At 43.7% G+C, this 14137-nt stretch overlaps 1 protein-coding gene across 2 annotated transcripts in view; it reads right to left on the bottom strand.

Annotated features, from left to right (window-relative positions):
* The window catches only part of LHFPL3 (LHFPL tetraspan subfamily member 3), a 247942-nt gene that overhangs the window by 31157 nt on the left and 202648 nt on the right, over positions 1 to 14137 (bottom strand). The window contains exon 3 of one of the 2 annotated variants that reach the window (XM_086746188.1): positions 3169 to 3216. The exons of the other annotated variant lie outside the window; for it this stretch is intronic. Coding sequence (XP_086602314.1) covers positions 3200 to 3216 — 17 coding nt within the window. The 3' untranslated portion in view covers positions 3169 to 3199. The remainder of the gene's footprint in view (positions 1 to 3168; positions 3217 to 14137) is intronic. 2 annotated transcript variants of the gene reach the window in all.

The raw sequence follows: 14137 nt of genomic DNA, 5'->3' as shown, positions 1-14137 counted from the left end.
GCCAAGATAACAGGGTTTGCAGAGGAGCACATGAGAGCATCATCCGGTGGACCACAATGGCTGGCTCTATGGACGCTGCTGGCGTTGGCTGAGTATGTAATACTGGCCTGTTCTTACGCTAACTGCAGAAGCAGTGTGCTGTGGACTTACCCCCTTGTGTGTACGTGTGCAAAAGCGATATGGTGACATTCAACAGTCTGCTGTGGTTCTTCAGGTCTGTCCTCTCTTACAGGCAAATTTGTGTCCTGGTGTCAGCCACTTATACGTGTGCGCAATTTAGAATGGTGATTAAATTTTGTGGCTGAGACCGTTAACATAATCTAAAATAACTATACAAAAACAAAGCAGGAGAGAATTTCAGGAGGTCATACAGACCACTTCTTGTCCCCAGGTAGGCTTAATTGCACCAGTGTCACTTCTGATGTGTTTGAATAATCTGTCCCTAAGGCTCTCCAACACTGGAAGCTCACAAACCCTTAGGGAATTGTTTCCTCTGCTTCACTCTCCCCACTGCTGAAAAGGCTGTGAGATTTTTGCTCATCATATCTGATTTGAATATTTCTTTCTGCAATTTAAAACATGGTTGCAGGTGCCATTATCCACATATGGGCACTGAAAACCAAAAATAGTCACTCTCATTTATGGACTGCTCCCTCACACTTGTAAAAATAAGAGAACTGAGTTGGAGACATCCCTGCCATGCAAGGGAAATCAGTGGGGAAATGAGGCTTTTTCCAGCGGCGCTGGGCTGACACAGAAACCAGAGATGGCTGAGTAAGGAGATCAGCAGAAAACACCCAGATTATACAAATGAAAGGGCTGAAATGCCGCATGGCTCAGCAAGTTCTCTGCCAGATCTGGGTGTCTGAGAGATGACTGGTTGCAGCAATCCTGTAATGGGGGTCAGAGAATTGAGAGGAGGGAGGCAGCAACCAGGGAAATTAGCCCAATTCAGGGAATCTGAACTTTGGACTAAGAGTAGTTTAGGGGAAGAAAATGGGAGCAAAAATGCTTAATTGGGTGCCTTAGGAGGATGAATTATTTCTTGTCACAGTTGCACAGCACAGCAAGACTCAAAGGCAAATTCAGGATCCTTAAGTGAGAGTCTGTCTCCTACTAGAGACAGATCTGTCAGCTGGCTCCTATCAAAAACGATCTGTGGGACATCCATTCAGCATGCATGACGAGTGAAGCATGTCATTTTGCTTTGCTGTGCAGGATAGGGGAAGGTGGGTCTCCTGCCAGCGAGGGCAGGAGGTGGGAAGTTGCAGGTGGTCTAGCTCTGGGTGTGTGTCATGGCTCCAGCTTCCCCAAGGAGGCACATTTCTTGGGGAGCGAAGGGGCCGAGCTGAAGAAAGAGCACGGTAGGAATAGAGATCTACGGGAACAGAGATCTATGGAGCCCCTGCCTTGGGGCCTTGGTTGAGTCTCAGAGGCTCTGACTGCTGGTAGGAACTCACCAAGGGGAAGGAGGCAGGGAAATCACAAACATGTTATTGATTCCCTTTCTTTTCTGCAATCCATCCCCAGCACTAACCATATTTGAAAATACAGCTTCCAGGCTTCTTTTGCAGTGGTTTCAAAAACCAGTCCTACCTCTGTAGAGTCTTAGTTTGCCAGCCCTAGCTTTGAGTTCACCACTGACGTTAATTAGGACTTCCTTAGCCTTGTTAGCCTGGTGGTTTCCTTTGTTACTGAGAACAGCGAAGGTGACCTTGCTTGCCAGGTGGATTTCCTCAGCTCTGACAGTCTAATCATTAATGTCTTAGGAACAGAGTCTTACATGGGAAACTTGAGAAGAGCTATAAAAACATCACACAGACAGCTGTCAGTGTCAACTAGCATAGCTTCAACAATTCAAAAGTAGATGTGTTTCTGATAAGTCATCCTGTTCTCACACAACACATGCTGTAAGTCCACACGTATTGGGTGAAGTGATATTTTTGTTACTTGATAAGAAAATACAACAAATACCTACATGTGTAGCTCAGTTGAGCTGAGCTGGATATACTGAGAGTAGGAATCAGTGTTAGATAATCTCAGAAGAGTGGAACAGTGACCAGTGAACTGACCTCTGGTGATCTGGTTTCAAATGATAGCTTATGGCATAGCAAAAGTTGTTTTGGTGGCTTCACTCAACTCCCCACACGTACAGTAATGAAATTGCAAAATCATTGACAACTGTGAAAGGACTTCTGGAGGTCGTGTAATCCAATCCCTACTCAAAGCAGGTCCAACTACAGCAGGTTGCTCAGAGTCATGTCCAGTGAAGTTCTGTGTATCTCCAAGGATGGAGATGACACTATCTTGCTGGACAACCTGGCCAATATTTGATCATCCTCATGACAAAAAAAACACAGTGTGCTTAAAATACGAGTGCCAATCCCAGGTACAGAGTTCTGCCTCTCAATACCAGGCAGCACCAGAAGACCCGTGTGGACAAGTATGTTTCAGGATATTGTGATTGGTCTCACCTTCATAAGCATTACATACACTAAGATTAAAAGAAGTATACAAACACAAAAGAACATGTATTTCTCCATAGTAGTCTTTTTTTTTTTAACAGAATGCTGTGGAAAAATAATATTTTTAATTCCAACGTGGCATCGGTCACAGGACACAAGATGTTTGACAACAGAAGAGTCGTCCCAAAGCATTTACATTGCAAAGGCACAGACGCAGGTAGCAGAGCCGCGGGTAGCAGAGCCGCACGCAGCAGCCAGCTGCACGAGTACCAGGCTTGACTTCTAGAAAAGGCAAACTGAGAGCTGCTGCTTTCCACTGGCAAGCACAGAAGTGTCAATGCTGTTTCTAACCCATTGGAATTGCACACTTAATGGGTTTTTTGCACTCTACAATGGGTTTCTGAACAGCCATATCCAACGGGGCCCTGATTCTTCCAGGTACTTCTGAACGTTACTTAAGAAAAACACACAGCTTGCAGATTTGCCACTAGCAGCTGCCACAAGCTACTGAAAAAGGTGGATTATTAAGACTATGCGAAACCAAAGCTGGGAATATAAATATCAGACAAAACGCTTACATGTTGCTGAACATGCTGCCTAACATCAGAAACACGAGACAACAGCAGAAAGCCATGCAATGTATTTTGGCAGAAGCGCGCAAACATTTCACAGCTTGGCCCCTGGATGCCATGCTCACACTTACATTAGTCAGTGTCACACTACCTTAACTTGTTTTAAGCATTTCCATCATCTGTGAGGTAGGGAGGGAAAAACAGAATAGTTAAGGCATAATCAAATGAGATCTTGCACATTGTAGTATAATTTGTAAATAATCTCATTATTGGCTGTAGTGTGGAGAGTGTGAATGGTTCAGGCTTCTGTCTCAATTTATCCAGAAAAGAACTCGCTGAAAGCCAGGTGAGTGATTCAATGGCTTACTAAGGAGGCAGATGAAAAAAACTAGGATTAACAGAGGAAACATAGTGACAGAATATAAATAAACACATAAAAAAAGGGAAGAATTTTTGTTTCTCACTGCATTTTTTTTTTGCTCTCATGACAGAATCAAAACTCCCAGTGCTATCTTTTGATCAGTGGGCAATTTTAAACACTATGTTGATATGACTACTTCAAAAATATTTGAATAAAGATGCAAAATTTAAAAAACCACACCATAAATCAGAACAATTAATTAGATCAATGATAAAACTGCATGAGTTATCATCTCAGTATGTACAAAATCTATGGAAATCTTTCTTCTAGATGAGAAATGACAGTAATAAAAGTAATACATCTGGATCTTGTTGACACATTGCTCATAATTTTTTACTATACTTCCAAAGTCATAGGTACCATTTGAAAGACCCAACCTGCCAAATCCTTATATGCACAAACTAACCTAATGACTTAGCTTTTAAGGGCAGCCATGCATTGTGCTTTTAATTATGCACCCACAGAAGCCTGCGTGATGCTGTGATGCCCTGAGAAAGGTCAGGGGAACCTGAAGATACTTTGGACCTTGGAGAAGTGTATCTTCAGTCACCTACTCATATAATTTACTGTGAATTTATAGTACTTTGTGTAGGTATATATACCTTGTGTGTCTGATGAGGACATACAACCTGAAGGATTTGTATAAAGAAAAAATGTGTACTTGTATATCTATATATTACAGTGCTAAACAGCTAAAAATCCATAGCAAGCGTGGAAGAAACAAGAGTTACTCCTGAGGGAGTGGCAGAGAAATCAATTGGCCTAAACTTCTGCTATTCAGAGCAGTCTCAAAGGAGATGCTAAAATAGACAGAATTTGAGAGACTATCTTAAAGCAATCATTTCTTAACTAAGAACATAGACCAATGATTCTATTTATTGCATTTGTGTGGCAAGGTTTTGGTAGTGGGGGGGGCTACAGGGATGGCTTCCATAAGAAGCCACTAGAAGCTTTCCCCATGTCCAACAGAGCCAATGCCAGCTAGCTCCAAGATGGACCCGCCGCTGGCCAAGGCCAAGCCGATCAGCAATGGTGGCAGTGCCTCTAGGATAACAGATTTAAGAAGGGGGAAAATACCTGTGCAACTTCAGGCAGAGAGAGCAGTGAGAATATGAGAGAGAAACAACCCTGCAGACACCAAGCCCAGTGCAGAAGGAGGGGGAGGAGGTGCTCCAGGTGCCGGAGCAGAGATTCCCCTGCAGCCCATGGTGCAGCCCATGGTGGAGCAGGTTGTCCTCCGGCAGCCCATGTAGGCCCACAGAGGAGCAGAGATCCACCTGCAGCCCGTGGAGGACCCCATGCCAGGGCAGGCAGATGCCTCAAGGAGGTTTTGGCCCATGGAGGGCCCACACTGGAGCAGGCTTCTAGCAGAACCTGTGACCTTGTGGACAGAGGAGCCCATGCTGGCAGGACTTGTGACCCCATGGGGGACCCACGCTCAAGCAGTCTGTTCCTGAAGGACTGCACCCCATGGAAAGGACCCACGCTGGAACAGTTTGTGAAGAACTGCAGCTCATGGGAAGTACCCAGTTCATGGAGGACTGTCTCCTGTGGGAGGGACACCAACGCTGGAGCAGAGGGAGAGTGTGAGTAGTCCTCCCCCTGAAAAGGAAGGAGTGGCAGTGACAACGTGTGATGAAATGACTACAACCTCCATTCTCCATCCCCTTGCACCACCTGGGGGAAGGAGATGGAGAAAATTGGGAGGAAAGTTGAGCCGAGGAAGAAGGGAGTGGTAGGGAAAAGATGTTTCTAAGATTTGGTTTTATTTCTCATGATCCTACTCTGATTAGATTGGTAATAAATTAATTTCCCCAAGTTGAGTCTGTTTTGCCGATGACGATAACTGAATGATCTCTCCCTGTCCTTATCTCAACCCACGAGCCTTTCGCTATGTTTTCTCTCCCCTGTCCAGCTGAGGAGGGGAGTGACAGAGCAGCTTCCGTGGGCACCTGACGTCCAGCCAGGGTCAACCCACCACATTCTACTATTGCTTGAAAACTGTTTTGAAAATAATTTAAGAACTTAAAAGAGGATTTGACATATAAATCATAAATAGTCAAAATAACATTAGAATTGTATTTTCTAGCTGGGTCTAATGCAGAAGAACTGTAAAATACAGCACAGAAATTAGGCACAGTAGCTGGAAATATCTAAATGCATTGATTAAATGATTGGCATGTCTCTGGTGAAAATAATAAATACATTAACTTTTCTAAAGATTCACAGTAGGCAGCAAGAAAATATATATATGCCTCTGTATGCATGTACATATATTTATTTTAAAATAATTTGCTGGATTTCTTTCTTTCTTGGAAGCTGTGACTGTTTGTACACTCGTAGTGGAGTGTCTCCATTGGCTTGTCTTCTATGATTATTTTGGCAATGAAACATGGAACAGGCAGAGGTGCTAAAGGATATGCCACACTGGTTGAGTACTGAGATACAAAGCAAAGCAGCCATCTCATTTATAATGCTGGAAAAAATGAGGTAAAATACCTTATCAAACAAATTATATCAACACTATTTTACTTTTTCCCTTATTTCACTTTGCTCCTTCTGCATTGCGAGAGCAAACGATCCGGAATTTGTAGCGATGTAATTGTGCTTGGCTCCCTGCCTCCCTCCAGCACATCCTGGTTAAGTGGAACTGATGCTGTTTTGTGCAGATTAGGTGGCAGTCGTTCTGATTCAGCAGCATTACACCAACTGGATACACTTGGGAAATATCCTAGGAAAACCTATTCAAGCACTGACGAAGGCTCCGACCCTCCTCATGCTCTGCCTTTCCCCAGACACATGAGCTTTCCCCAGGATTGCCTGAGGATGTCCTTTCCTGTCCTGTCCCCCTGGACATACTGGCTGTGCAGCCGCTGAGGGACACGGGACGTATGGTTCCACCCCTGGAATGCAGTGGAAAAGACGCTCAAGCGCTTATTGCCTGTCCCATGGGCCTTAGTTTAGGCTTGCCATGGCCATGGAGTTGAAGGCTTAGTTATCACTCAGCATAAAGCACACATAACATACATTATCTCACCACTCAAGTCTCCTGGGGGATTTGCACAGATAACACCTGCTCTCCGCAGGAGACTCTCCTGCCACCCTTAGATAGGTCAAGGACTGTTTCCCCTCCATACGTACATAAGTATCATGTAGCCATAGTGGGAATAATTTTTGGCCTTTAACTGGTTAATAAACATTGTTCTCCTTTGGTCCTTCCTTGAGCTCCTCCTTGGCATCTTTCAGCAAGGGATGTGCCTTTCACTGAGCCTTCTGCATCAGTCTGTACCCCAAAATACACATACAATACAGGTTTCTAAGCAGGTTAAGTACATGCAGCTGGTAGCTGTCTCTTGAACAAGTCCAGTGGTGGGAATGAACCAGCACTTGGTGGTGAACTGGGAAGACCAATCCCCAGCTTCTTTTCTTAGGTAAACTGTGACAATGCGCATGGGATACTGGCAGGCCTGGGGCTCTCTGTGAATATGCCCACATCCATGTTTCTGTGGGGATCTGGAGAATTTCCCATTTACTGTGCTTGTTCCAGCTGATAATGAGCAACTCTGGGACCAACCAGGAGTTTGGCTGGAATAATGTCCTCTCTCCACCACACCGCTGGCATGGACTTTGGGCCCCCAGCACAAGATGTTTCACCCCTCAGCGCTGCTCCTGTTGCTAATGTAGACGTTGCCTGAGTGAATCCTTCTGACTTGATTGATTCTGTTTAAATCAATGTGATTGTTTGTACGAGTAAAGTTGATACATCTGGGCCTAAGTGGCATTTACTCCACCATATTATTTGGCATATAAATCAACTGTTTGAGGCAGTGATAACTGTTTTGTTACCACTGTGAATTTAGGAAAAAATCTATTAAAGTCACTGAAGAAAGTCCATATTTACAGTGGAATAAATGACGTTAACACTTGACTGGTTTTATTTAGATGTACAGAGCAGCCTTGCTCTGGAGCTAGTTTAACGGGATTCTTCTGTCTTTTGGGATCCTTGAATTTAGAGCTATAGGAAGAAGTAATCAAGTTTGTTATAATCCCTTTCTTACAAACTATCATACACATGGGTGAATTATGCATTTGGTTGCATAGTTCTAAATCTACATATCACTGTTTGTACTTAGTGACAAAATATTCCTCTAGCTTTTTTAATGATTACAGTAAAATTCTCCATGATGTATACTGCAAGCAGTAATTTTAATCTAGAAATACTGATGACATCTTGCCTATGGCAATGAACAGGTTTTAATACAACAATAAAGCATACCCTATCTTCTTAATTAGTCTCCATTGATTAAACATGCAGATTATTTACAAAAAGCCTAACGCAACGGAAAGGAAGAATAACTAATGTGATGGCTGTATGCCCAGGATCACATGCAATTCATCTTTACTAAGCTAGCCGAGCCTCTATAATCTCAAGGCATTTATGAAGTAACAGGGAGAAAGCTTTAGGTTAAGCATATTTAGTATAAAAAGTATTTGCTTAATTTGTTTCTTAAGATGAAATTCTCCTATTCTCGAGGGAAAAAGAAAGCTCTTGCTAAGTTAAAGCCACGAACATCTTGCAGTAAGATGTAAGAAGCCTTATCAGATCACTAATGGAAACAATCTTTATGATGCTGAGATTTTGTAGCTTATAATTAAGCATCACAGCCCAGCCCCTGTAACCTGTGTCATCCTCACATGCCCTATTTCACACATCACAGCAATTAGGGAAGCATATAGCGTATATTTAGATGAAGGCTTTGTGTCAGGAGCTGGTGATGTAGTGACTCAGCAAGGCATCATCAGAGGCATTTGCTAGTGCCAAGGCTTTGTACACCTCTGTGGGGGCTAGGCCTGTCAGATTAATACAAGGGGCTATTTTTATAACATCCAGAAAGTTTCTGCTGTACATCAAACTGCACTAGCTGCTTATTTTAGATGACAGCAATTCATATATTTCTCTTGAACAATACAGTCTTTAGCACTTTTTGAGTATGTACATCTCCTAAAATGAAACTTTCCTGTGAAGCATTTTATAGAAGAAAGGTTTCCAAATTGGGATAATCAGAGACATTTTTATCAGGCCCTTCAAACGTACCAGTGAGTTAATGGCCCACGTACCAAAGGCAGTTAGCAGTCGCAGTGACAGGCTGCCTGGGTATCGGGGAGTACTCTGAGCGCATAATTTGGGACAACATGAACATTTGGATTCATGCCTTGCTCTCTTCTGCTGAGTTGGGGTTCAGCCCCGGACAGTGCTAACTGCCTCTTGAAAGAGGTTGTGCTCTTCAGCCGATCTGGTCTTTTGTTTATCATGTTCATTTTTTCTCCCAGCAACAAAATCTCACCCTCCTTCCTATCCACTCAGTTGTTTTCATTCTTGGAAATAACTTGCCTAAAAGTTGTCATTTTCCCTGCAGGTGTTGATGCTGGATCCCACGAATATGACATGCGTGACCTGCTGCTAGCAGAGGGACTGTGCTTTACTTTCTCTTGGCTGCGCTTAAATCTGCCCATGGTGTTTGTAGGGTTAGTCCAAGCCCATGAGCTCATCATTTTGAGAAAAGAGGAGACTCGTGTTTCCTTCCATGTCCCTGAGCTGATGGGGCAGATCCTGATTGCGAATGTGTGAAGTAGTGGAAGATACCTGTGAGATCTCAGCTGAGTCCCCAAGGTCAGAATCAAGGACTTTAAGCAACTTCTACAGAGAGAATGGAAATTACCACCAAAGCCAGGTAATTTCACCAAAGATGTCATCAACACTTGGCTTTCACAATGTGCTTTTTGTGTGTGTAAATCTCAGAAGGATGTTGTCAAGTAGGTCGCTGTTATTGAGTCTAACGGCACAGTGAAGTGACTTGGAAAAGATGACACTGGAGCCAACAAAGGCACTGAAATAGAAGTGGGCTTTTCTGAGTCATAGTCTGACTCTCAGTGCTCCTCGCTCCCGCTGCCCCGATGCCACCAGAACTGCTGTCCCTCTCTCCCATTCCCTGTTGCTCTTCTGCGGTCCCATAACAGCTGCCCATCCTTGCTCACCAAAGCACTTACCAAAGTGCCTTAATTAGTGTACGCTCCCAGCTCCCGCTTGGCAAAATGTAGCTGTGTCTGCACTTTTCTAAATGGGGATGGATTAATTGCATGCTTAAAAGCTTTGCTGGATGGAGACCCACACTCTAGAGCCAGATCTACCTTCGTTGCTGGAGCCTGCAGGGAGGAGGAGAAGGCATTTTTCTCCTTCTCCCATGCTGGCTAGGAAAGGGATGGGCGAGAGAAGCAGAGAGAGCACTGACCGGGTTTTGGCATAAGAGAAGGCAGCGCATTGCTGCCAGCAAAGCAGGAACAGGAGCATGAGGGTCTTAGCACCTGCCCGGATCCTGAAGCACCCTAATAGCAAGGCTGAACTGAGCAGTGTACCGCCTCTTAGTACTTCTGCCATATTTTTTAATAAAAACATTTGTAGAAAAGCTTTCCCTATTTACTCTGGAAAAAAAGAAACACCTAAAAACTCAACAACATGTTTTATGCAGGCAACTATTAACAGTAGTGGTAATATTAGTTGTATCTAGGATAACTAGTAGTAATAATAATAATTGCCTGCAAAAAAGCATTGGTGAGTTTTTAGTAGAAATTGGGTATTTGTAATAACAATACTTTCATTTAAGTAGCTCTTTTGTGTGCAAAATATGTTAAGGATGGTGTCTAAGTTGTACAACACAGGGGTGCTGAAACCTCCATTACCTAAGCTATTAAACATCCTTTAAACTAGAGAATAAAAGCATCACATTGTGCCTGTTACTATGAGAACACAGCATTTAACACCCTATTGAAAATAAAAACTGTGCTTCTTACATCTTTTCCTGTCTGAAGCTTATTTCCATTGTCTTCTCAGAGAAGCAACCAAGTTTGGACTTAATCTGTTTAATCACACCTGCCGTTTTCATCCCTTTGTGTTATTATTATCCATGTATGATTTTTAAAAGATCTGTTCCTGAAGTTATTTCCCCCATCAAAATGTTTGCTTTTGTTTCTGAGCTGTATGTCATATAGTAAACTTGCCTGTGTTATTAAGGTCAAAGATCTTTTTGCTGAATCACTACAGTCAACAGGAATGTCAGTATTTATCTCTACGGCAGTTGGGTGAGGTCCCTTTTAGTTTCTTTCCCTTTTAAGTTCTTGCTTTTTTGAGGCGGGGGGGGGGGGGGGCGGGGAGGGGTGGTCCCTAGACTCCCAGCATCACTCACGGCAAAGTGAGCAGAGACACAGCAGTGCGCAGCAGCTGTAACAATCATTTTTTGGTTCAGCAGCAGAACCAGAAGAAAAAGATTTCTATCAATCTTCCGAAATGCAATCCTGAAAAATCTAATTTCAGAACAGCAAAATACAAAATTTGAGGGACATGATATAAAAGTAAAGGGAAAAAAGTCTAGCATCAAAGAGCAGAAGAGTCACGTATAGTAGCTACTCTTCCCTGACCCAGTACTCAAAGTAAAAAAACGTTCACTGAGGTCAAAACCACACATTTGAGTCAAAGCCCTTCTTTTACTAGAGCTGTTCCCTAGTTCGAGTCAGAGCTCACCTGAAATAAGATGTTCTCCAGCTCTCCTAGTGTGGATATTTTACTTTTCATTGCAACTGTACAAATGCTCAGCAGTCTTCGAGTGACTCTGCAGCCTGGTACAGCCTTTGGTTGAGACACAGCACCATGGGGTTGTAGCTCAGTGACAATGGCCATTGAAGCCATTTACACCAAATTAAACCATATAGAAGGAAGAGATTTCAGACATATTCCTCAAAAACTCCTGGCAGCGTGATGGGTGAGCAGTGGCTGCTCTGAAGGAGGGCAGTGGTGGCTCCTCTCTCCCAGAGAAGGAAGGGCTGGAGTCACACATCACCATCATCGGTGCACCAGAGGGAAAAGGGAAACTACCACCAAGATCCAAACTATTTATCAGATAAAACTATTGCTTAATTTGACCTAAATTCATAAAGAATTATTATATTTTTAAATTAATAAAAGAACAAAAAATATCGCTGTTACGTGCTGCTCACCACCTCTGAACATCAATCACCTACATTGAAACCACCACTTTTACATGACAGCCCATGCCTGCTAACTCTATCTGCACACGCAGGAGGGCTCCTGGTGAATCCTTCAGCTCCACCAACACTGTGGTCAAGACAGAATCATGATCTCAGCTGCCTCCCTGCAATCTCCTCGCCACTCTGCGAGCCAGCCCCAACCTGAAGGATCTGCGCATTGATGCTACTTCTCACCGTTTTAGGTTAGAAAGTCCAAAGGCTGTATGTCAGCTCTCTTGTACACATTATTACTTTTTTATCTAAATCTTCTTTAAATATTGGGCAGACTCTTTTCATAGCTGAGTAGTCATTTCAGCAAGCGTGGTGGTTGATTTACTGTTTGTACTTTGTACACTTTCTGTAGTGAAGCATAAAATTGAAAGGCTTATGTCAAATTCATTCATACATGGACATGTTCAAGAACAAATTAATTTTAAAGCACTTACAGGATATATAATGTTTCTATGTCATGCTTTACAAATCTATAAAGTAATTTATAACATAAAGTCTACTTTAGAAAAGAGCTGCAATAGAACAGATAGCAGAGTGATTTCAATCTAAAATATCCCAGTGCTACACTCCCTCAGATATCTGCAATTCAGATCTGATAGAAACCATGAGTAATCAGTTTCTAAAGCAAAATTATTATACAAGGAAAGGCTCTCAGTGCAACATCATCTTGCAAAATCAGGCTATTCTAGGACAAATTATGTTTTCTAGACATCAGTATGCAGCACACTACATAAGGGGTCAGATTTGGATCTCAAACTGTATAAATCAGGAATCACGGTTATACAGGAACCAGAATAAACTCATTTAGACAAATATTGGATAAATGCTATGTGTAACTGCAATACTTCGGTCATTGTAATTAACTCCAAGAGACTTTCCACCCCACGAGAACAGATGTCTTCCAGCTGACATTACTGTTGTGGTCTTCCTCTGGATGGCACGGCCAATGGAAGGCACCTCCTCACAGGGAGAGTGCCTTCCCTGCACCATCCAAGTGTGGGCCACCGGCTTCCTTCTGCTTTCTCCAGCAGGAGCTGGGAACTGCCAGCGCTGCTCACCACCGGCCTCTTGCTGCCTAGGGCCAGGGGACCCAGAAACCATGTGGGCTACTTCTCTTTGGTCACAGCCAAGTTGCTTCTCCGCTTGCAGCAGCACCATGCCTGTAAATTCCCCCATGCTGAGCAGTTATCATTAGCAAATGTGGTAGGCAATCATAAAAAATGTTCAAAGAGAAGTGGTGACCCAAATTCAACCCTGGGATGAGCAGCTACAGCTCCCCTGAAATTGCAGGCTGGCAGACAGGACGAGTGCTGAGTCTAACGAGCTGACAGCCAGCTGGCCTGTCACAGCTCCCTCCTGGCATCCTTGTGTCTGCAGTTTTTCATGGGCATTCCTGCTCTCTCTTCAAGTAGCAATTTAATGTGCTAACAGTACAAGGAGTAAAATACACAGCAAAGGCTGCGAACTGCTGCCGTGCCTCTCTTCCCACCACTCATCCCGCTTGGCTTCTGTGTGGCACCGGGGTAACTAACTATGTAATTTGGACATAGGTAGTGTGTTCCCTCATCTCCTCAGGAGAAACAGAGACACAATCAGAATTTAGAGTGACTTCCAAAAAGTGTGTATTTCAAAGGCAAAATGGCAACAATAAAGCATTCAGAGAAACTATAACCCAAGTACCACCTGTGTGCAGAAGGGGGAAGGAAAATACCATTCTTTGTATCAGCTCATGGCTGCAGACCAAGGGGTCTAACTCAAAGCAGCCAGTCCTACTCCTTGTGTCAGAGGGAGGAAGCCCTAATTTCAGTTCCTCCATGCAGTGAATTTCGAGACATTTATAAAAAGTGTGACAGCTTCCCCAGCGCAGAGTGATAAAGGTCACCCCAGCACAGCTGGGCAGGTACCCAGTCAGGATGGCACAGCGACAGCTGCAGCAGCCCAGGGAGAAACTCTATCTGTGAGGTGACAGCACTGTCCTTCAACATGGACAAACAGACCAGGAGGTCACCCAGGACCACCCAGGATGCTCACGCAGGATGGAAGAGCTGCACCTTGCCCCTCTCTTTTCCTGAATGTTGTGACCAGGTTTCTCAAAAGTAGCTAACGATACTGGGTGCGTTAAACTTCTCAGCACAGGAATTGATTTTGTTGGACATTCTCAACCCAGTTCATACTGGGTCCCCCAAAAGTCCTTTTGAAAAGATTAACTGCCACCAGCCTCCTGCACTGCTTTCTTCCTCACAGCCCCACAGCAGCTGTGTTGCTGACACATGTGAAGGGAGAAAACTCCTTATTCCAGCAGGAAAGGCTGAAAAAGGAAGAATTATTAGTCTGAAATTCTGCAACGGAAGAGAAAGATTTCAAAGGAACCCAAAGAAAACTTGCATCCAGCTCAGCGGGAATGCCTTAGGTCTAGACTTCACCTATTTCTTCGCAGGAAGCAAGCTAGTGATGCAACTCTAACAACTGCTTTAAACAAAGGGACTCATAAAATTTGCTTTATCATCAGAAGGCAATGGCCAGCAGCCAGGCAGTGCAGGAAGCAGTGGGGTGCTGGGGGAGTCCCCCCGGCACAGCCCAATTGCAGT

The sequence above is a fragment of the Chlamydotis macqueenii genome, chromosome 1 (genome assembly GCF_036417535.1).
Source record: "Chlamydotis macqueenii isolate bChlMac1 chromosome 1, bChlMac1.mat, whole genome shotgun sequence".
Lineage (NCBI taxonomy): Eukaryota > Metazoa > Chordata > Aves > Otidiformes > Otididae > Chlamydotis > Chlamydotis macqueenii.
Note: the sequence above shows the minus strand (reverse complement) of the source record. Positions and strands in the feature narration are given on the sequence as shown.